This window comes from Actinia tenebrosa, unplaced genomic scaffold (assembly GCF_029948245.1).
Source record: "Actinia tenebrosa isolate PJP-AT-01 unplaced genomic scaffold, QUT_ActTen_1.0 PGA_scaffold16__25_contigs__length_10494907, whole genome shotgun sequence".
Taxonomy (NCBI): domain Eukaryota; kingdom Metazoa; phylum Cnidaria; class Anthozoa; order Actiniaria; family Actiniidae; genus Actinia; species Actinia tenebrosa.
Window position 1 is genome coordinate 9,001,066 of NW_028292576.1, and position 22,426 is coordinate 9,023,491.

General features: G+C 39.0%; 2 protein-coding genes across 2 annotated transcripts in view; one reads left to right on the forward strand and one right to left on the reverse strand.

Annotated features, from left to right (window-relative positions):
- Positions 1–8,451, reverse strand: part of LOC116289449 (uncharacterized) — a 15,858-nt gene extending 7,407 nt beyond the window's left edge. The window contains exons 1-14 of the mRNA XM_089031076.1: positions 8,316–8,451; positions 7,690–7,865; positions 6,234–6,315; positions 5,909–6,056; positions 5,454–5,556; positions 4,964–5,102; positions 4,254–4,457; positions 3,963–4,075; positions 3,426–3,567; positions 2,960–2,998; positions 2,607–2,666; positions 1,013–1,672; positions 449–771; positions 21–117 (exon numbers count right to left, since the gene is read on the reverse strand). Coding sequence (XP_088887202.1) covers positions 21–117; positions 449–771; positions 1,013–1,672; positions 2,607–2,666; positions 2,960–2,998; positions 3,426–3,567; positions 3,963–4,075; positions 4,254–4,457; positions 4,964–5,102; positions 5,454–5,556; positions 5,909–6,056; positions 6,234–6,297 — 2,092 coding nt within the window. The 5' untranslated portion in view covers positions 6,298–6,315; positions 7,690–7,865; positions 8,316–8,451. The remainder of the gene's footprint in view (positions 1–20; positions 118–448; positions 772–1,012; positions 1,673–2,606; positions 2,667–2,959; positions 2,999–3,425; positions 3,568–3,962; positions 4,076–4,253; positions 4,458–4,963; positions 5,103–5,453; positions 5,557–5,908; positions 6,057–6,233; positions 6,316–7,689; positions 7,866–8,315) is intronic.
- A 1,574-nt stretch (positions 8,452–10,025) lies between these two features.
- LOC116289460 (uncharacterized) lies at positions 10,026–21,573 on the forward strand. The gene is made up of 15 exons (XM_031696404.1): positions 10,026–10,180; positions 11,154–11,208; positions 12,109–12,286; positions 12,867–12,969; positions 14,410–14,524; positions 14,608–14,754; positions 15,179–16,492; positions 16,678–17,100; positions 17,501–17,524; positions 18,232–18,393; positions 18,672–18,899; positions 19,281–19,402; positions 19,879–19,931; positions 20,336–20,505; positions 20,878–21,573. Exons 2-15 carry the CDS (start codon positions 11,160–11,162, stop codon positions 21,285–21,287), a joined length of 3,498 nt encoding a protein of 1,165 aa, XP_031552264.1. The 5' UTR covers positions 10,026–10,180; positions 11,154–11,159; the 3' UTR covers positions 21,288–21,573.
- Positions 21,574–22,426: the final 853 nt, after the last annotated feature.

The following is a 22,426-nucleotide window of genomic DNA, read 5'->3' on the forward strand; positions in this document are numbered from 1 at the left end:
TATGAGATAGGGTACTGAACCAAATTTGTACTGGTGTGTATACGCGGGATGCTGTGTTCTTTTTATGCAAGTTAGAAGTGAATAGTCCTGCTGTCTTGTGCCCGGCCACCAGCTGGTCTTTTGGTAAAGTAAATATAAATAAAAAGAAAATAAAGATGAAACTGGTTGTGTTAACATTTTACTGACGCCATCAAAGTAATCCGTGATTCGAGAAAAAGACAAGAAAAAGGAAAGAAAGAAAGAAAAAAAGAAAGAAAGAAAGAAAGAAAGAAAGAAAGAAAGAAAGAAAGAAAGAAAGAAAGAAAGAAAGAAAGAAAGAAAGAAAGAAAGAAAGAAAGAAAGAAAGAAAGAAAGAAAGAAAGAAAGGAAGGAAGGAAGGAAAGAAGGAAGGAAGGAAGGAAGACACTATACACAAATGATATCACAGCATAGATCACAAGTCACTTACCTCGCCAGTACCATTCTCTTTCACACAGTCATATTTCCTACCACTATGACTATAACACAACTTATAACTCGTCACAAAGCTGTCAAAGACGGACGCCCCCTGCACGGCCACCCCGGAGATTGTCTTTTCAGTTTTAAGATCAATAGTCAAGTACGGTTCTTTATCGTCGTCATCAGAACACCACGCACTTCGCTTGACATCGTCAAAGAAGGATATTAGGTTGAGACGACCGTAGTAAGGTTTGTGTGGCTCTAACACTGATGAAGCTGTTACTTGATCGTCTTTGATTTTCAAGTCTTCCATTCCGATGGGCGAGAAGCATTCTAGAATATAAATTAAAGAGAAGATGGACTGGAAATTTTAAGATTAAACATTGGGTGCGGTACTTTACAATCTAAAAAATACATTATGGAATTTTCCAAGCCCACGCATGCGCAAGTCAAAAAAAGTATGTGAGTACGCTAGCGTTGATCACCTTCCCCTTTGATAAGAAAAACCACATTCATGATTTACAGCCCCCCTCTGTACCTTTAACCCCTCGGGGGAGGGGTGGGGGAGACTTACCTTTTTCGAAATCACATCTTTTCATAAGTTTCTTGATCTCGTCCTGCGACAAAGCTTCATTGGACATATAAAACTCGTCAACCAATCCATCCAATTGCCTCTCTCCCTTATGCTCACCAATCCCTGCTTTAACCTGCCAGTCCTGTGACAAAAGCCCCGCCCCCTCCTCCCTCATGACAAACTTTGCGTTGACAAACACTTGGGCATAACCGGAAGTCGAATCGTAAGTACACGCAATATGTGTCCATATATGGGGAGGAACAATGACTTCCGTTAAGACATTAAAGATAACTTTCCCCCGCTCATTCCTGTGAAACCATCGCACGGAACCATTAATGACCTCTATGTGATACTGTCCCATGGAATGCGTTGAATTCTTCCATCCAATCGTATCAAACACTGAGTTAGGCCCGTCGATGCTGTACAATTTGACCCACGTTGCTATAGTAACGGCTAAGTGTGGTTTGTTTACAAAGCGTTCTCCATTGAATAGGATGTCGCCTCCGTTCAAGTCTACTCCGCGGCCGCATTTTTCGCTGAATCGAGACAAGCGAGCAAAGTTGACAATACGAGCATCGTTGTGCAAATCTGATTGGTCGAGGATTGTGTTCTTGTCGGTTATCGTATCGAAGCGAAGATATAAAACAGCTTTGTCCAATACTATGATAGATAACAATAGATAACATTAATAATAATTAATAGCATTTTAAACGGGAGGTGTTCACCAAGGAGGTCGATAGCACCTTTTAAAGTTTATTCTTTTATCGTGTCCTTGACACAAGTGAATGGGTACACAGGGATAGAGGCCTTTGCACCATTATGTGATGTCAGCCATGTTAGGAGGCACAACAATAGTATTTACAACTTAATTGTTCGTGCCTCCTGTCATGACTGCCATTACGCGATGGTGCAAAGCCTCTGTAATGGTGGTAATGATGATGACGACGATGATATTGATGACATGGATGGTGGTGGTAATGACGATGACGACGATGATATTGATGACATGGATGGTGGTGGTGATGATGACGACGACGATGATATTGATGACAGGGATGATGGTAGTGGTGATGATGACGACGATGATATTGATGACAGAGATGATGGTGGTGATGATGATGACGACGATGATGATGATGGTGGGGATGATGGTGGTGATGATAATGACGACGATGATATTGATGACAGAGATGATGGTGGTGATGATGATGACGACGATGATGATGATGGTGGGGATGATGGTGGTGATGATGATGACGACGATGATATTGATGACAGGGATGATGGTGGTGATGATAATGACGACGATGATATTGATGACAGAGATGATGGTGGTGATGATGATGACGACGATGATGATGATGGTGGGGATGATGGTGGTGATGATGATGACGACGATGATATTGATGACAGGGATGATGGTGGTGATGATGATGACGACGATGATGATAATGGCGGGGATGATGGTGGTGATGATGATGACGACGATGATATGATGACAGGGATGATGGTGGTGATGATAATGACGACGATGATGATGATGGCGGGGATGATGGTGGTGATGGTGGTGATGACAATGGTAATGCAGACTTACTGGTACGACTTGGATTTGATTCTGGCGTGCTTACAATAATTTTCTTCTTTTTTGGGTGTTCTAAAGGATGCAAAGAACATGTTCAATTAAAAAAAAAACATAATAGTTACTATCAATCACAATTCCTAGCGGTCAGTATCTAATAAACTAGATTAAGATAAAGATCTCTAGAAATACTACAAGTAATGAACTAGACCTAAATCATTATTACAAAGCTCGAATTTGGAAAAAAAAATTGGGGAAGGAATTCTTGTGATCTAACTCAAAATTTACCGTTATCCTGAGGGTAGAAATATAATATTACTGAGAACAGACTAGAAATATCATTTAAAGAATAGACAAATTGTGCATACCTTTCTTAACTCCTTTCTCGATACCATGCGTTAAAGCACCTACAAATAGCAAACAAGTTTAGCTATCTGGCTTCACCCTTTTATCAGTCATCAATGAATACTAGGTAGAGAGTGTGTATCACAGAGCAGATTTCGTATGACTTGACATGTAATCGCAAGCATCACCTTTACCGTACGTAATTGAAGAAATCTGATTAACCAATCAGAGCGCGTGAGGTTATTATTCTAAGAAACTGTCACGGTCACGCAAATGAAGTAATGATTATTTGAACCAATCAGAGTGCGCGAAAATATTACACAGCCAAGGAAAGTGCTGATATGACGGCGTCACGGTCACGATACGAAAATGACGCACCCTTGGAGCCAATCAGAGTGTGTGATGTTATTACTCAGCCAATGAAAATACTGCGTGGTATACGACAGCGTCACGATATCACATTAATTGATATACTCTTTTATATCTGACCTGTATCACATCCATACAGTTCTACTCGCATACAGTTAGTCAGTCCTTCCCAAGCCAGTGGATGTACTCGTATCGCCCTCGCATTGATTGCTGGGAATCCATGGGTAACAACGGTCTCTCGGTCTTTGTTGCCTTTGAATTCCTATCGACAAAAAAAGTCCAATAAAATATTTTATTATAAATAATCGGAGGACCAAACAATAGAATCTTACTCTTCTGTGATTGGGTGTATATCGATGGACCTATACTGGTGTCTATACCCCTTATAGCATATTAAGGGAGCGGTTATCAGTTGGAACTTTTTTCTGTTACCGTCTGCTGTCACATGCTCGTCCTTTTCTTTCCTTTGGGGGGGGGGGGGGTGCTGCGTCGATTGTAATTTCTATTTCTATTATTCTATATGTATTTAATTTGGTGACAACTCACTTGAGAGGATAAAAAATATATAATTTTAAAACCCTTATGGAAATTGAGAGTCATAACACTGGGAATCGCTAAAGGTTCCTACAAGATGAGGAGGCGTATTAAATCTTTTACCTTCACTTTTCCATTTTCCTTGAGGGGTTTCCAGTTGGACCCATTGGTACTATATGACAAGCTGTATTTTGTAACCCAGTTGTTAAACATCGCTTGACCTTGGGTTGCAATACCTGGAACATACCAAAAAAGACACAAACTAGCTACTCAGTTTTGCGAGTTGTCAGGATATTGCTTGTGTTAAATCAGCTTTCAATGAGGGGCAAACACTGCCCGTCATGTTATAAAAATCATATGAGGAATATATTTCCTTGAGTGACGTCATAATTAACCAACCAATCAGATTCGTACCTACTACTTGAGTAGTTTTCTTGAAGACAATTTGAAGATATTCTGTATCATCAGCGAAAGCTGAGCACCAGGCTCCTCGAGATCCTTTCACGGTCTTTTTGAGCCGCGCATGGAAGGGCTGGTGCTTGTCATCGTACGAAGATGATGCTGTAATCTGACTGTCCTTGATGAGACCGCTGTTCATACCAAGACTTGTTTTACAAACTGAAACATAAAACATAATGGATCATACTTATGATAACGATATGATGCAAGTGACCAATAGGTGTCGAGAGCATTTATTTATCTATCCAGTAAATTAGTATCAAACCAATAATAATTTATAATCAATAAATAATAATAATAATAATAATAAATATTCAATCAATATCTTGTCCACAAACAACTAAAAATAACTGTTTTCAAGAACACTACAAGGATAAAAAAAAACTGATTTTTTTGGCATTTTAATGGGATAGTAAAATCTTCAAAAAATTACAAAAAGAAGAATTACAAAAAACCCCTTGCATGTGACGTCAAAGCAGCTCAATTTGGAGGACAAAACAAAAGGATTTCAATCTCATAAAAATTGGAAACTTATTGTTATATCTTTCAAATTGAGCTGCATTCCGACGTGCTGCAAGGGTCTATTCTTTAAGATCAAAGTTTGAGCTTGTTAGACAGCATCGGTACCTAATGGAACCATGAACTTCCCTTCACGTGTATCTTACCTAGATGTTTTTTCGTATTCTTTTCACAGTTGGTTTTCGTTATTAGATCACGTGATACTTTCTTATCGCCATAGTTTGATGCCAACCAGTTATGACACGGGAACACGTATACGCAGCCATGTTTGTCCTTTATCAGCACCTGTTATTAAAGTTACATACGAATGAGACTTTTTAACTAAGAAATAGACGCAGACGCTGCTAAATAGATGTATTTTCAGATGCTAATTGAACTCTTTAGCTTGGACGTAACATTTTCCCATTTCAGATCAAATGTTATTCCCAAAGAGTATCACCGCGTTGTTTAACGGTTTGCGCCCGAGAATAAAAATAAATATGGATACAAACATATAATTTCGAATGACACGTAGCCTGATTTCTGAAATGTGAAAACACTACGCCAAGGTGACGGAGTCTATACTTCTGCATTATTTTTACACCTAATATATTGATAATCATTTATATAGATCTATTCCTAGCTGTTTGTCGATACCTTTTCCAAGAACCATCCCGAACCAAACCACGAGTTATCGTGTCGTATTGATATCTTCTTTAGCTTTCCTACATCATCAAGGTTAAGCTCATAATTATCAACACTGGAAAAACAAAAGTATTAGCGAAACAAGCTAAGGAGAAATATTTTGTAAAATAACACCAACATGGCGGCGATGATGTGACTATAAACCAACCATTCCCAAGAAGATTAAAAGACAAAGACATAGCAGCCATGTTGGTGGAATTATCAGAGGAGGCTAAAGAGAAAGCTTTTGCCAAATACCACCAACATGGTGGTGATGATGTGACTTGCAAACCAACCATTATCAAGAAAATTAAAAGACAAAGACATAGCAGCCATGTTGGTGGTATTAACCAAGGAGGCTAAAGAGAAATCGTTTGATCATCAAGACTTGCCGTAACGTGCAAACGAAGAATTATTTGACGGCTTACGTGTTTCTTTCAAAGTCGTTTCTATTCTTGGTGTCGAGTTCTGTTTCTCTTGATTTGCCCTTTTCTCCAAACAGTGTTAAATATACTTTAGCATCAGTCCCCGCGCCAAACACATCACCAGTATATACAGATATTTCATACGGGATACCTGTGGATTTTTAAAAATTCGTTATTTCGATGCTTAATGTAATACAGTCATAGCGCTATTAAGAGAACACCTTCGGGACCTTGCCTGGTTGCTGCTTGAAGGGTGTCAGCTGAATAGGGGTTTGTTTTACAGCAAATATAGGAGGAACAATTCGCTGACGTTGACGTGCTTACGTACCATTAATTGAATGTAGGAAGCAGAATAATCCTAGTAGTAAAGCGATCACATTGAGCTCGATCATTGTCTACTTAGGCCTTCACTGAAAAAAAGTCAATCAAAAAGCTTTAACCTCGTCGCAAACACAAGTGAAATGGGGAGTTTTCGCGCGAGGACTGCTGCGCATCGATATTAAATTAGTAAACTTTTTTCAAATCAAAAAATTATGAAAGAACTTACCTTCCTGAATTAGATCTCCAAAAGCAACATAACTCTCAAAGTGACGTCACAATCTAATTAGCATCTAGCTTATTCATGATAGTAAACGGATTGTAAAGAACGCTGATTTTCCATTGATTTTTTTCTCTCGAATAAAATTTTCTACCGCATAATATAAAGGTGAAATAATGGTTTCTAAGATGAACAAAACAAACAGGGCTGTCTTAAAATCACTATTTTTGAACAGTATTCTGACAATCGTATGATAAGCCTGCAATGCACGCTTAGCGCACGTCTAATGGAATGAAATAAATGCAAAATAAATAAATAAATTCGCGACCATAAACGTTTCAAAATAGTATAGAAAAAATAAAAAAAGTAGACAAATTACGAGGTATGTGGATTTTATTTTCTTGCACGATTTATGTACAAATATCAGGCGAATTTTTCTGCGTCCGAACCCGACTATCTGGTTTTATTTTGGTCGAATTAAACATTTCCTTTTCGTTACACATTTCGTGTCAAATTTGACCGGCTAATTTTCTTCGTTCACACGCACTGATAGATCACTTGTAACCCGGTTTCATAGCTTTTCAATTTTGATTGAATGAATTGGGCTGGTCAAAGTTAGTCAATTTGTATTCAATACTATTGCAAGATAATATTTCATCGTCCAGTCCAACGAAAAACTAAAACAATTGATTTATTTGTAGAGATGAACAGTGTCTTTCAAATACACGTTTGTTTGGAATATTTAAATTATTAAGGCGGTTTTTGTAACACCTTTTTGCTTTTATTTTGAAACATTTTTTGTTAGTTGTTTTGGTTTATAATTAAAAATGTTGTGATTTGAATTTCATTTATCGACATAACATCTTATTGAAAATATCAAATCACAAGTTGGAAATGCCACTTTCAAAATTATTAACTGTAGCAAAAAAAATTATATATTAGACAAAAAAAAAAAAAAAAAAAAATCCCTCACAATAAAAAGATAATGACTATTCAAAAGCATCTAAAAACATTTCCCCCCAAAAATATTATTAAATAGATCTCGAATAAATTCGTAATTTTTAAAATTCTTAGTAGATTTAACCAGGAAAGACAGACGTCGATCGAAATATCAATTATAATTTTCATAATTATAATCTTTGAACAAAATTTTCTTAGAGGAATCTAACTATTTCATGAGCGACAGTATTTCATTTTATTAGAACTGTTATGAAAGTCGATATTTTGATATTTTTATTTGACTCACCTGTAGATATTTTCAGACCGGACGAGAATTTCTTCCATTGAAAGACGCAAGGTTTGAACTCGACTCATAAAAATTCTATCAATCGTTGTAAACCATTACTTAATCTCTCTAAACGTGGCAACATCTTTATTCGGCAGTTCTAGTTTACGATATCATGGCAATGATGATCAGTTTTTCTGTGGAGAACAATGAGGGATATTTTTTAAAGGATTTTGCTTGGACGCGCTTTGAGTTTTAGAAGGAAAGGTCCTGTCATAAAATATTGATTAGGTTATGAATTTATCAATCAAGCGGATTTCAAGATGAAATGACCTCGGCTACGCTTTTTTTTGCTTTTGACATTTTTTTTAAAATTTTCTAAACACAACTATAATGTATTTTTTGCGCATTCTTTAAAAGGAGAAAGATTTCAATATCTAAGGAGTTTTAAACTTGAATCGTAAGTAAGTTATTCTTAAAAATGATAGAAAGTTGATAGAAAGATTTGGGCGGAAAAATAAGGCTTTTTATTTTAAAGCTCGTTGTTTATCGTTGTGCTAAATCAAAAGGAATTATTCTTAAATTGTACGTAGAAGACTCGTTGTTTTTCAAGTAATAGATTTATGAATGCAGTTTAAAGACCGTACCTGTTAGGTGTGACACGATAGAGCACTGACCCATAGTATTCATGCGTCCCTTTTACATGTTGTATATTGATTGAAACCAGTAAGGTGATACAAGTACTGCGCATGGCAGTAGTGCCGCTGGCTGGTTAGATCGTGGTCTAGTAAGGAAAAACAAGTTACGTTACAAGAACGTTACTTATATGAAGCGATAAACATTATATACACACATTAAAAAAAAACAAATTACAAAAATACAACAACAAATAGATGACCGCACAAGAGAAGAAAGAGAGAGAAGAGAGAGAGAGAGAAAGAGAGAAAGAGAGAAAAAGAGAAAGAAAAACAGAAAGAAAGAGAGAGAGAGAGAAAGAGAGAGAGAGAGAGAGAAAGAGAAAGAAAGAAAGAAAGAAAAGGAAAGAGAAAGAAAGAAACGGAAAGAGAAAGAAAGAACAGAATAACAAAATAACAATTTGATCTTGATTAAAGCGTTAGAACGACAATTGCACCATAAATGTTTTTTGCATTTCATTTGATGAAGTTATGTATAAAATATAAAATAAAATGTTAGTAAATAATAAAATGAAAGTGAACCTTTAAATTTGGCGAATGTCGCTCAACACGTTTGATTACAGTGGAAGTATCCTGTCCACGATTCCATGCGAAAAGTCTTTGTTACCATGACGACACAAAACGAATGTATAACGGATTGGAAGTGACACTAGGGAAAAACGTTTGCGCATGCGTGCATTTCAGCACGTTTTCTAAGAATAATGAAGAGTTCGAGTGAAAAAATAAATGTTTGTTTTCTCCAAGTATACAAAAAAGTTCGAGAGTATACTTTTGTCAGACCAAGATACTGTATTAACAAACACAATATGAAAGAATTAGCCTTAAATTTCAATCATGGACACTAAGTTTTGACATTTTGTGAAGTCCAATTTATCAGGCATGTTTGAAAGTCAAATTTCATATGTTTTGACTAATTTGCATACAGATTCAGAGCATGCGCAAACGTTTTTCACTCGTGTCATTGGAAGTAGGACAAGAAAAGACGAAAAAGACAACGAAGGGAAACCCTCCATGCCAACAAGAAAACAACAGATTTAAAACTCGATATGAGAGGAATAAACTTATATCAATTTCTCAAGAGAAGCTGCGCGCGCGCGTCTGTATGCCATGTTAGTATTCATAGGGGAGGGGTAAGGTGAGTCCTGGTTAATGTGCAAAAAACTTGTCAATCTTTCTTCTTTAAGCAGAAAATAACACCTCTCGTGCTCTTAAATAAAGTCAAGTGCAAGTATTGAAGGGCTTTTCATTGTAAAATATTTTGATAACGGTATCCCTAGTAATATGACGTTGCCGTGAAGGACTGGTAACCAACTGATCTTTGTCTTCAGTAATTTACAGATCGTAGACCTGCTGAATAACAGGTCATACCAACAATCAAGCCCATCCTTCAAGAATAAGCCACAAGAAGACGGATAGATATCCCTTATATTGTCTGTCACTGAGACAGAAGATATTTCAAAGTTTACTCTTGACACTAAAATCACGAATTTAGTCGACGTCTACAGGAATTGTTTTGAGAATTTTCAAAACGAAATAAAACGAGGAAATAAAAAATTAAGAAGTGACTCATATCATAAGAGGGCGTTTCAAAAAATTGACCAAGTGTTTAAAGTACACTTTTAATAAATTCATGAGATTTTGGCTGCTATTTGAGATCTTGGTCAAAACATCCTTAAAACGTTAGGCCAAACACTTCTGCGCTTACCATCGTAAAAAGCCACCTTTTTTGCTATTTTTCTGGCTCCTACATTAAGGGCGTTCTCTTTCCGAGAGAGAACTTATAGACAGCATTTTCTAGAAAGTTCTTAAGTCTACAGGTAAGTTAGTTGGCTGCTAATGAAAAAACTAACCGAGGAGAAGTCAAAAATCTGTTAAGTGAATTTCAAAGTTCAGAACTTAAAAAAAAAGTACGGAATACTTCAAAATTTCATGCAAATGATTAAGGAATTTCATATGAATTTAAAAAAAACCAAGTTCGTTCAACGAGCAGGAAGTGGTTATACCTCTTAAGAGGATAAACTAGAGGTGATTTTAGAGTAATGAGCTGGTGCTAGTAGATATTCTGTTCTGTAAACCGGTTTGGTTTAAGTATCTGTCGGGATTAATGATGCAAAACGAGTAACTTCTACTTTACATTTTCAAGGAGTACTGAAACTTGATATTTGAATATCAGCTGAATAGATACGATTAAATATTTGTATCAAATCAAAGCTTTTTTTTTATCATAATAAACACCTGGTTCAATTTTAATCCAAGGTCCACAAGTTTATCAGTCTTTGACTGTAATGTGTTTAACCTCGTTAAATAGTGTTATTATTATCATTATTATTATTATTATTAATACTATTATTATTTATTCAATGTTAGGAAAATAACTATAATTATATTATCGTTCTTTAAGAACTGATAAAGATTACCTTAAAAATTAAATTTTCTAGAGAATGTAAAAAAGGAGGCGAAAATAGAAAGACAAAAACGTCTTTTCAGAGATAAGAGTAAAACAAAAAGAGAGAGAGAAAAAGATGCAGAATGAAATAAAACGTAATTATGTTAGCACTAGTTCGTTTATATGGCCATTCCCAGGTTGCGGAAAAGACTGGGTCGAGTTGGCATTGCAGTGCATTGTGGGGCTGTGTTAGGAGACATATTTCCAAGATGCTGTCTAGTCTGTCCCCTATGCCAGGCCCAAAATGCATTGCAATGCCAATATAATACTTATAGCAAATAAGTTAATAGTAAGGATTCATTAAAAGATTATTGTTCATATGTATGGTTTTTTCTGTTATAAAGGTCATAATGTCTTGCTGGGTTACATTGATTCTGATTGGATGCCTTATGTTCTTTGGTAAGTATCTGCACTAAGACATTTTACAATAACTTACGAATTTCTCGCGCGCTGATTGGTTATTCTTTATCATCAATAAGAGGACAGACAGATAAAGCTGACATCAAAGAGCGCGCGCTCTTTCCGTTGGTTGTTTTGATCGAAAAAAAAAATGAGCAGTTTTTATCGTTTTTCTCATTGTAAAAAACAACCACGCCGAGTGGATCCGCATACTACTTTGACAATGTGATGACACAATTCATCGTCAATAAGAGGACAGACACATAAAACACTGATATCTATATGGTAATTCTTCATCCAAGGCCTTATTACACATTATTGAAACTTTTAAGCTCAAACTTGTGTACAGAATCGTTGCGAGAAAAGTTTCACAGGGTGTTACACGGCGCTTTTTTTGTGTGTGAAACCACTATCATACACCACGTTTGTTTCCTGCTCGCTAGGAACGTTCGGCGCTGACTGGATTGTTCAGCATATCGTCAGTAAATGAACTAGTTGCTTAAGTCCCAGATACACATTGAAACTTTTAGCTGAAACTTATGTACAGCGGCGTTACGAAACAAGTTTCATAACGAAATGCACCATTTAACACTTCCAGGTTCCACGAAAAGTAGAACCGCTTTCTGATAGACCGTTTTCTCAAGGTTGCGTGCGCATCCAAATTTAAGGAACTTGACGGACCACGATACCAGAACATGAGCCCGTCAAGTGGCCCGTCAAGTTGAATGTGCACGCAACCTTGAGAAAACGGTTTATTGTGCAACCAATTATTTTTGACGACCTACAAATGAAGAACGTACAAGTAATAATGCAGACAAAAACCTTTACTCACCATTCCCTCCTTCTCTGAGTCAAGCGACAAATTTCTTTAAAGATAACTAACTTTAATTTCTCTTCCAGATGGTGGACAGTCTACGATAACTCCCAAAACGGCATATCTAGTAAGAGTGACAACCAGTCCTCAGGTTAATGCGGAGCCAGCGACTAGCGATCAAGTGTTTATCAAGTTATCGGGCGACAAAGGTGCAACTGCCTTCAAGGAGCTGAAGAGAGTCGTGAAGTCATTTGATAAAGGAAGGTAGGTTATTTGATCCCCCTCAAATATCACGGGGTACCCTTAAAGGACATAGGATCATAGGTAGCAAGAGTGGCGTAGCGGTAATGCCTTTCGATTTCCAGGCTCAGTAAGACATGTGCTAGAGTTCGGGCGCCGCCTTGATTCGAGGGTTTTTCTCCGGGTTCTCTTGTTTTCCTTCCTCTCATGATAAATTAAACCTAACATGATAAATTCCAATTCAGTCTGTGAGTTAGCCCTGCCCTGACTTAGATCAGAGGGTTCGATCTGTGAGTTAGCCATGCCCTGACTTTGATCAGCCCAGAGGTTGTTTCAGGGTTCGATCTGTGAGTTAGCCGCGCCCTGACTTAGATCAGCCCAGAGGTTGTTTCAGGGTTCGATCTGTGAGTTAGCCGCGCCCTGACTTAGATCAGCCCAGAGGTTGAAGGGAAAAAGAAAAAAGAGGAAAAAGAAAGAAAGAAAAATAAAACATCAGAATAGTATGTATCATGAGACTAAAAGTGAGGGCTAGGCCTATCTCTCTGTAATATCTGAATTCATATATTATCCAACTGATGAAAGTTTATAATTACTTTATATAAAGCGAGTCTGAATTTTCCATCATTGCCACGGATGTTGGCAAGATCACAGAAATCACAGTCAATAAAACTGCCACAGGGCCAAGAGAAGCTTGGAAATTGAAGCAGGTATTCGATATCAATAAATGTATCTAAGTAAATGATACTTATCCGTTTGTCTCATGTTTGAGGGTCATTTTTAGAAAGGACCGCGACCTTTCGACTTCAAACTGCTAGACTCCATCAGGGGAATCACAATCATCACGAGAATCATCATCACCGCCACCATCATCATCATCGCCATCATCACCGCCACAATCATCATCACCGCCACCATCATCATCACCGCCACCATCATCATCACCGCCACCATCATCATCACCATCATCATCATCACCTCCACCATCATCATCATCATCATCACCGCCACCATCATCATCACCATCATAACCGCCACCATCATCATCATCACCGCCACCATCATCATCACCGCCACCATCATCATCACCGCCACCATCATCATCACCGCCACCATCATCATCACCGCCACCATCATCATCACCGCCACCATCATCATCACCGCCACCATCATCATCATCTCCACCATCATCATCACCACCATCATCATCACCGCCACCATCATCATCACCACCACCATCATCATCACCGCCACCATCATCACCGCCACCATCATCACCGCCACCATCATCACCGCCACCATCATCACCGCCACCATCATCACTGCCACCGTCATCATCACCGCCACCATCATCATCACCGCCACCATCATCACCGCCACCATCATCATCACCGCCACCGTCATCATCACCGCCACCGTCATCATCACCGCCACCATCATCATCACCGCCACCATCATCATCACCGCCACCATCATCACCGCCACCATCATCATCACCGCCACCGTCATCATCACCGCCACCGTCATCATCACCGCCACCATCATCATCACCATCACCATCATCATCGCCGCCACCACCATCATCACCGCCACCATCATTGCCAATATCATCATCCTGTTGACACATCAGACTACACCGTTACCACCACCGTCACCGCTATCATCACAATCATCACGAGAATCATCATCACCGCCACCATCATTGCCAATATCATCATCCTGTCGACACATCAGACTACACCGTTACCACCACCGTCACCGCTATCATCACAATCATCACGAGAATCATCATCACCGCCACCATCATTGCCAATATCATCATCCTGTCGACACATCAGACTACACCGTTACCACCACCGTCACCGCTATCATCACAATCATCGTGGACAAAAATCTTTAATTCTTCTCGATACCCTGAAAAACTGCATCACATCACCTCATTTTTTTCATTACCAGCTGCTTCATTGCAATCGTCGTCTTCACCAATTCCATCATCGTCATGATCACCTCCATGAGCTATAGCATCATACCAACAATAGCATCATCTACAGCCACTAGATGATGATCACGATCACTATTAACTATTGTGAGATTTCATGACTTCATCTACTCTGATATCTGAACTAGATTTGCCACCTTCTTTTTTACAGCTGACGATCAAGGATTCAAAAGGAACAATTTATGAGTTTACGTGCAAGTGTTGGATTTCCAAAAACAGTGGGCTACAAAGAACCTTAAAACCCAACAAAGTTATACCTCCAACATGTGAGGAAAATTTGAGGAAAATTTGTTAAGTATGTGGCTTAAGACCTTTTCCATGACAAAGACATTCTTGTATCATTTTTCAGCAACTCCAACTCAAGGAAAACCAACCACACCATCTTCTAGCAGCTCAGTTTCTTCAGGATCATCAGCACCAAGTGCATCTGTAACTCCTACCAGTGGAAACACTGCAACACCGACGAACAAGGAGGAGAGTACTAAAGGGATTGCAGGTAAGAACATATTCCCCTACTTGCCAGCAAATTACAGAATGGTCAAGGTCAGTCGTTAGGGAAGGCGTGGGTGGGTTTTTACATATGTTGCTATTCTGGAAAACAACTTTGAAAGGATCTCTCGTCTACTGCAATGAGGTCAGTTCATATGAGGAATACACATAATATGATTAAAAAAATTCGCTGCATAATACCACAAATCTATTTTAGTTTGAATTCATGCAACATGTAATGGGTACATTTTTTTTGCCCGCGCAACTGGGAATGAATAAAAAGGAAATGGGACGCAAAAATGGGGGTTTCACTTGTTAATGTCTTGTAGGCCTCCCAATGAGAAAGACCATGCCTATCAAATTTGGTGGCATCAATCCTAACCTGATTATTCTTTACTCTATTCTTGACCTCCTGAGCATATTTTTTTTAGAATCTACCGTTGTAATTGGTGCAACTTCAACAAAGCCAACGACATCTGCTGGAACAGCTACCGGCCCCACCAGTTCGCAACCTTCAGGATCAGCGTCAACATCATCTGTAGGATCGACAAGCTTAAAGTCGACCGCCTCGACTAGCTCGGGATCAACTTCAAAACCATCTACATCCACTAGTCCAACAAGCGCTGCCCCATCCGGCTCATCAACCTCAGGTTCTACAAGTGCTAAGCCATCTGGACCTACATCCAAACAAACTTCATCTAGCGCATCTTCATCAGCTTCTGTTAGTGGTGCAACCTCAAAACCTACTTCAGCTACTTCGACTGTTTCAAAACCTCCTACGCCAGCTTCAAAACCGACGGCATCCACTTCACCAACAAGTGTAAAGCCAAGTGGTTCAAGTAGCGTGAAGCCCTCTGGGATACCATCGTCAAAACCAACTTCATCTGCGGGACCAACGAGCGAAAAAGTTACTGCATCTATTGGAGCATCGACCGCGCCAACCTCTATGCCAACTTCAACTGCAGGACCGACTAGTGAGGCATCAACCAATTCGATCAGCCAAAAACCTTCCGCGGGAAGTTCAAAACCAACAGCACCAACAAGCACTAGTCCAACGAGCGCAAAGCCTTCTGGTCCAAGCTCCAGCGCAAAGCCTTCTGGTCCAAGCACGAGCGCAAAGCCTTCTGGTCCAACAAGCGCAAAGCCTTCTGGTCCAAGCACCAGCACAAAGCCTTCTGGTCCAAGCACGAGCGCAAAGCCTTCTGGTCCAACAAGCGCAAAGCCTTCTGGTTCAACAAGCGCAAAGCCTTCTGGTCCAACGAGCGCAAAGACTTCTGGTCCAACGAGCGCAAAGCCTTCTGGTTCAAGCAGTGCAAAGCCTTCTGGTTTAAGCAGTGCAAAGACAACAACTGTAATGCCTCCTAGCCAATCAACTGCAAAGTCATCCAGTCCAGCGAGTGCAAAGCCTTCTGGTTCAACAAGCGCAAAGCCTACGAGTGCAAAACCCTCCGGTCCAAGCAGTCCAACGTCTTCCGGTTCAAGTACTGCAAAGCCTTCTGGTCCAACAACCGCAAAGCCTTTTGGTCCAACAACCGCAAAGCCTTCTGGTCCAACAACCGCAAAGCCTTCTGGTCCAACAACCGCAAAACCTTCTGGTCCAACGAGTGCAAAGCCCTCCGGTCCAAGCCGTCCAACGACTTCCGGTTCAAGTCCAACTGCTGCAAGTCCCACTCCATCCACGGCAGCGACATCTGGCAATACCTCATCTATACCGACTACTAGTACCACGCCAGCTCAAGAACACGGTATGTAGCTTATGTGATTATAAGGTATTCTTGACCTTGATGCTTAGTTTAACATCAATGTTAACAATACTGTCCAAAACAAATGTTTTATCGTATGAATAAAGTACTGGAGTAAGGAACCTCGGGTGTTTAAGGAACCCTTATTCTCTTAATGTACTAATGGCTTACCTTTATTGATTCCAAAGCTGCTTTTATGAATGATCTTCTACTGGAGATGAACGTCATACGTCTACTGCACGGGGCAGGTCCACTTCTATTGGAGAAAAACATGTCACAAGCAGCACAGAAGGAAGCTGACAAGTTATTTAAACGACAAACAGTTAACAACGAAACGGAAACTACATATGGGATAAGCACTTGTAATCTAGCAGGCTCAGCGCCAGGGAAGAACGAAGCTAAGCAATGCGTATCTAGTTGGTATCAAACAGTAAAGGATTTTGATTGGCCCACTCCTAAGGTGACAGCAAAATCGGCACTATTTGCAAGGTTGGTTTGGAAGCCTACTACCCATGTAGGAATTGGTGTATCTAGTACCAATGTGGTAGTGTATTTTGATCCTCCAAGCAACGAAATGGAATCAGCCAAGGATAATATCTCTCCTGTAACAGGTACTGACTGAGAAACATTAGTGAGAAACCAGCAGTAATGCCACTCAAGTGGTCGCAATATTCAAACCCTCAAGTCAGGCGAATACGTAGCTTTTTCACTTTGTGAAGAATGCAACAAATTTAGCGCAGTTAGAGCTTATGGTGTTCTTAAGAGATTGAGATGTAAATATGAATGAGTCTAATTCAAGTGGTTTCAATATTCAAACCCTGTAGTCAGGCAAATATGTGCAATTTTTTAAATCGTTAACATTTAATGCAAAAAAAAAAAAAAAAAAAAAAAATAGCGCAGTTAGAGCTCATGATGTTCTCAAGAGATTCAAATATTATATTTTGAGGCCGGTCTTGATATAAATAGGAATAAGTCTAACGATACTTTTAAAAACTTTTTTTTTCTTCACAGAACTCTCTGATGGAACATCTCAAGGTAAGATCAGATCAGAATTGGAATTCGGCCCAGATTAAAAGTCGGCATTTCACATGTGTCGAATATAATGCAAATAGATGCTGCTCAATCTAGAATTACTTACAATATATACTCCATTTTACAGCTCCATTCAGTGACCATGAATAATAGTTCCTAGCCGAGGCTGGAGTTACCGCGCATGATAAACTGTAGTCTTGCTATGCGCGGAAACTCCAGCCTCGGCTAGGAACTATTATTCATGGTCACTGAATGGAGCTGTAAAATGGAGTATTGTGACTTATTATAAGAATAAGTCTTCTTCATGTGAGGGTAGTATTACCTCATTCAACTTGATAATGAATAATAATTGATAAGGAATCTTCTTGAGCGGTGAGTAGAGAAAGAAGAAGAGTCAACGGAATGACATGTCACAAATACCATGTTGATAATAATAATGTTGATGGTATCACGTGTTGCGGACGGTAATATACTGATGACGATGATATGATGATGGCGATGACGAATATACAATACTGATTACTATGGTGGTAGTGATGGTGGTCATGACGATGATAATTCGATGTTGACAACGGCGAACGACAAACGGTGAAGAAGAAGAAAATGTCTTATTGATGACGAAGAGGAGGAGAAAGCTTACGCCCAAATAGAAAACATCAGACCTTTTAATGATTTCTAATAACCATATTCTAACTGAATTCTGTCCTTAGAGTGTCCTGAAGGGTTTAGAATGTCCGGAAAATCTTGCTTTAAATTAAATCCAGTCCCATTAACCTGGGCCAAAGCTATCGAACACTGCGCTCATCATGGAGCCACACTAGCATCCCTCCAGTCTCAAGAAGAAAATATGTTCATCACTGGTATGGTATCTGGTGAGTTATTGGAGTTTGCCAGTAGCGCCAATTGTTTCTCATTTGCAAGAGGTTTTAACGACTTTCTCCACATAAAAAGTGGAGAACTTTAGGCTCATCATCATATTTAACAACACCCTTTCTAACCCTGAAGATGGCCGCCATGGCCAAACGCAGATGAAGTTATATATATATATATATATATATATATTATGAACTAGATACCTTAGTACAAGGAAATCTTAAATTTTGGCTTAAGTTCTTAAAGCTTTATCTGACATATTTTGTATAACTTTCAGGTCTGCAAAATACCTCAGAAGCCTGGTTAGGATTCAATGACAGAATTGTTGAGAGTCGTTATCAGTGGGTTGACGGGAGCGTAGTCAGGTTTCATCAGTTTCTTCAAACAGAACCGACTGGAATCGGCGAAAATTGTATTGCTTTGAAAGATACGAAAAATGAATCTGGATGGGAAGATAGAAAGTGTACTGATGTTCTTCCATCTATATGTCGACGTCCTGCAGAGGGTAAAAACAGAAAGATGAAGAATGCGTTTTTTTTTAAATCGTTTTGATCATTTTTTGGAATGGCTAAAATAGCAACTTTATTTTATAATCCTGAAAAAACTTCTTGGCTGATCTAAGTCAGGGCATGGAAAACTTTCAGATCGATAACCTGAAACAACCTCTGGGTTGATATGCGTTGACAGGGCACGTCTTATTCACAGTTCGAATTGGAATTTAGCTTATCAAGTGGGTTCTGCGAAGGTAGGAACAGCGGAGAACCTCGAAAAAAAAACACGAATCAAGACCTGTAAAACTCTACTCACATGTGTTGCCGAGTCCAGAAACCTGTAATGTTGTATTTAAAAACTGCCGTATCTTCCGACTCTCCTTTGCTTTGTTTAGGACCCATCACGTACAAGATAACATTTTTAATTGAAGTGGGTATTGATGTGCAAGGTGCGTCAAAAAAGACAGTCATTCTCCCTGCAGGTGATAAAGATCACGCGACGATGATTAAAGAAAAGGTAACCTCTGGCTTAAAGCATGACCTTTCAGACGTTCTTAATTTACTTTATGGTCCCATTGACCTTTGTCAGAAAGAATCTCCTACTTTCTTACCATAAGGCATTCCCTATTATCAAAGATCATTGTCCAAATACCTTGTATCTTCTAACACAAAGCATGTCAATTTCTTAATCTGCTTTATGGTCCCAATTGACCTTTGTCACAAAAAAGTGTGCTACTTCCTAACCATGAGGCATTTCCTATAACCACAGATCTTTGTCCCAATACCTTGTAACCTCTAACAAAAAAACATGACCTTTGACACATTTTCAATTGTCAATCTATTGGACAATCCGATAAAGCGAAGTGACAAAACCTATTGTTAAAATGGTTGAATATTTTAATGGTAACATCGCAATGGCAATATTTTATAAACATTACGTACACTTTTTGCTTTGAATTCAGTTCCATAACGTGTAAGTTTTTTTCTTTGCAGCTAAACTCCACAAGTAGTAAACAACCAATCGAGTTCGTTGGCGAATCAACACAGTAAGCTTGTTTCCTTGTTGAAATGTGTGCTTTACCATCATAACAATTTAAGTAAAAAATATTTTTTAATGATGATGATGATGATGATGATGAGACTAATGATTATGTGGGAGAGGATGGTGGGGGCGATGATGATGTCGGTCGTGTTAATGATTGATGATGATGCTATTGATGATGATGATTGTGGTGGTTATGTTAATGACTTATGCTGATGGTAAAGATGATGATTGTGATGAGGATGTTAATGACTGATGATGATGATGATGATGATGTTGATGGTGGTGCGGTAAGATGACGATGTTGTTGATGATAATGCGACGGAGATGATGATTTAAATTATTATCATAATGATGATTATACGCATTTACAACCATTTCAATTACTTATTACTACCTGCCTAACAGGATTGGACCAGATGGTGGCACCTACTATAGCGTGTTTGTGAAAATCCCTCCCGGATCCAACCCAAACGTCGTTCAACCATTAGAAGACTACTTGGACAGCCATAACAACCACATTTACCCTGGCAGCAAGGACAAAGTGTTCATCGCGTCAGTCACCGCTAACGACCCAGGTAAATACCGGCAGTTTTCATCACCATTACTTATACGTATCACACGTACAGCACAGCGCAATGCTTACAATAAACAACTTACAAAATTAAGAGATAAATTCAAACAAAAATAATGGGCATGATATTAATTGATATTATGACAATAGTACCAAAGAAAAATAAATTGCATACGAAAAATAATTTTACACGAAATCTGTACAAAAAAAAAAAAAAAAAAATGCAGGTCACAGTATGGACGCCCTCTGGCCATAACTTGAGCAACTGTTTGAGTTTCGTTCAGAAAAGCTTGAATGGTTTGTCCGTTTGCATAATCACCGAACGGCAATGTCGAACTTCTAGTTCATGGGGTTCTCGTTTTCTTTCCTTTTTCAGCCAATGGGATGTGCTACTCGACGTGCATCACCAGTTGCAGTAATCAGTGTAGCCCGATGTGTTGCTCAGGAACCTTCATCATGAACCCGTCCTCCCGAACCCAAGCACCACCTTACCAACAACAAACCCAAGTCTATATCCATCCTAATTCCTATCCATACTCCTCTTCATCCTCGTATTCACACCCCTACTTACCAAATTATCCTTACTCCTCCCCCTCTGCGCAGCAAAATAGCCTGTCCTCAACCAATCCATATATGGCGCCAAGTACCATGGGGTGTGTACGTGCTTGTTCCAAGATTACAAAAAATGATTTTTGCCCGCCGTACTGCCCCAAACGGTGCTGCAGAGCACGTCTATTCCGACCACGGTTCTTCCAACCACGATTAGTAATCCGGCCACGATTCTAAAATCAAATAATGATAATAAGCTAGAAATGTGAACTTGGGATGCCTTCAATATTACAAAGTTATCATAATTGGCCTTTTGAAGCTTACAGTCAGTGAAGATGGTTAATCATCTTAAAAAAAACGTTTTCATTAATAATCGAATTGTTGACACCAAATTGCAGTCGTATAACTTATTGACCCATTAGAATCATGACTATTTGCATCGCATAGCAGTCGTGTGACTTTTTGATACCCAATTAGAGTCCTGTGACTATTGACAACCCAATTACAGCCATGTGACTCTTGACACTCAATTACAGCCATGTGACTCTTGACACCCAATTACAGCCATGTGACTCTTGACACCTAATTACAGCCATGTGACTCTTGACACCCAATTACAGCCATGTGACTCTTGACACCCAATTACAGCCATGTGACTCTTGACACCCAATTACAGCCATGTGACTCTTGACACCCAATTACAGCCATGTGACTCTTGACACCTAATTACAGCCATGTGACTCTTGACACCCAATTACAGCCATGTGACTCTTGACACCCAATTACAGCCATGTGACTCTTGACACCCAATTACAGCCATGTGACTCTTGACACCCAATTACAGCCATGTGACACCCAATAAGAGTCGTGTGACTTTTTGACACCCATTGACCTACCTACCCTACATGTGAATGGTATTCACCACTTTCCATACAACGGTTCAATGATCAAACACAAAGCACTAAAGCGAGGCTTCAAGGTAGTTTTAAAGGATTATTCAAATTTGAACCTTGCTGCCTCGGTTGAATGCTTTGTATTTGACCAATGAACCGATGTATGACAAAATGGCGATCAATGTGCATGACGAGTACAATTGTGATTAGATCATTAAATGATCGACTTTAACCAATTGCAAATTTCTAAACCTTATTACAAAATTTGCAAATTGCATAATATTTGATTTCATTTAGTTTCTTTGTCGGTAGATAGTATTTTATGGTGATTTGGATATTAATTTTGATTCAATATGCTGTGATGAATTTTATTAGGTTGATTGATGTGAAATGCTGTACGAAAGTAAAATTATCAATAAACTCACTCTATTTATTCTCCCATGTATTTAGTTATCTCTTTATGATCAATCCATCTAACTATTT

What these genes read in the sequence shown, in the direction of transcription:
- LOC116289460 (XM_031696404.1), top strand. Translation starts at nt 11,160, where the DNA reads ATGTCTTGCTGGGTTACATTGATTCTGATTGGATGCCTTATGTTCTTT. An exon ending in CACGCCAGCTCAAGAACACG is followed by an intron (nt 16,493 to 16,677) that starts GTATGTAGCTTA and finishes TTGATTCCAAAG; the next exon opens with CTGCTTTTATGAATGATCTT. An exon ending in CGACGATGATTAAAGAAAAG is followed by an intron (nt 19,403 to 19,878) that starts GTAACCTCTGGC and finishes TTTTCTTTGCAG; the next exon opens with CTAAACTCCACAAGTAGTAA.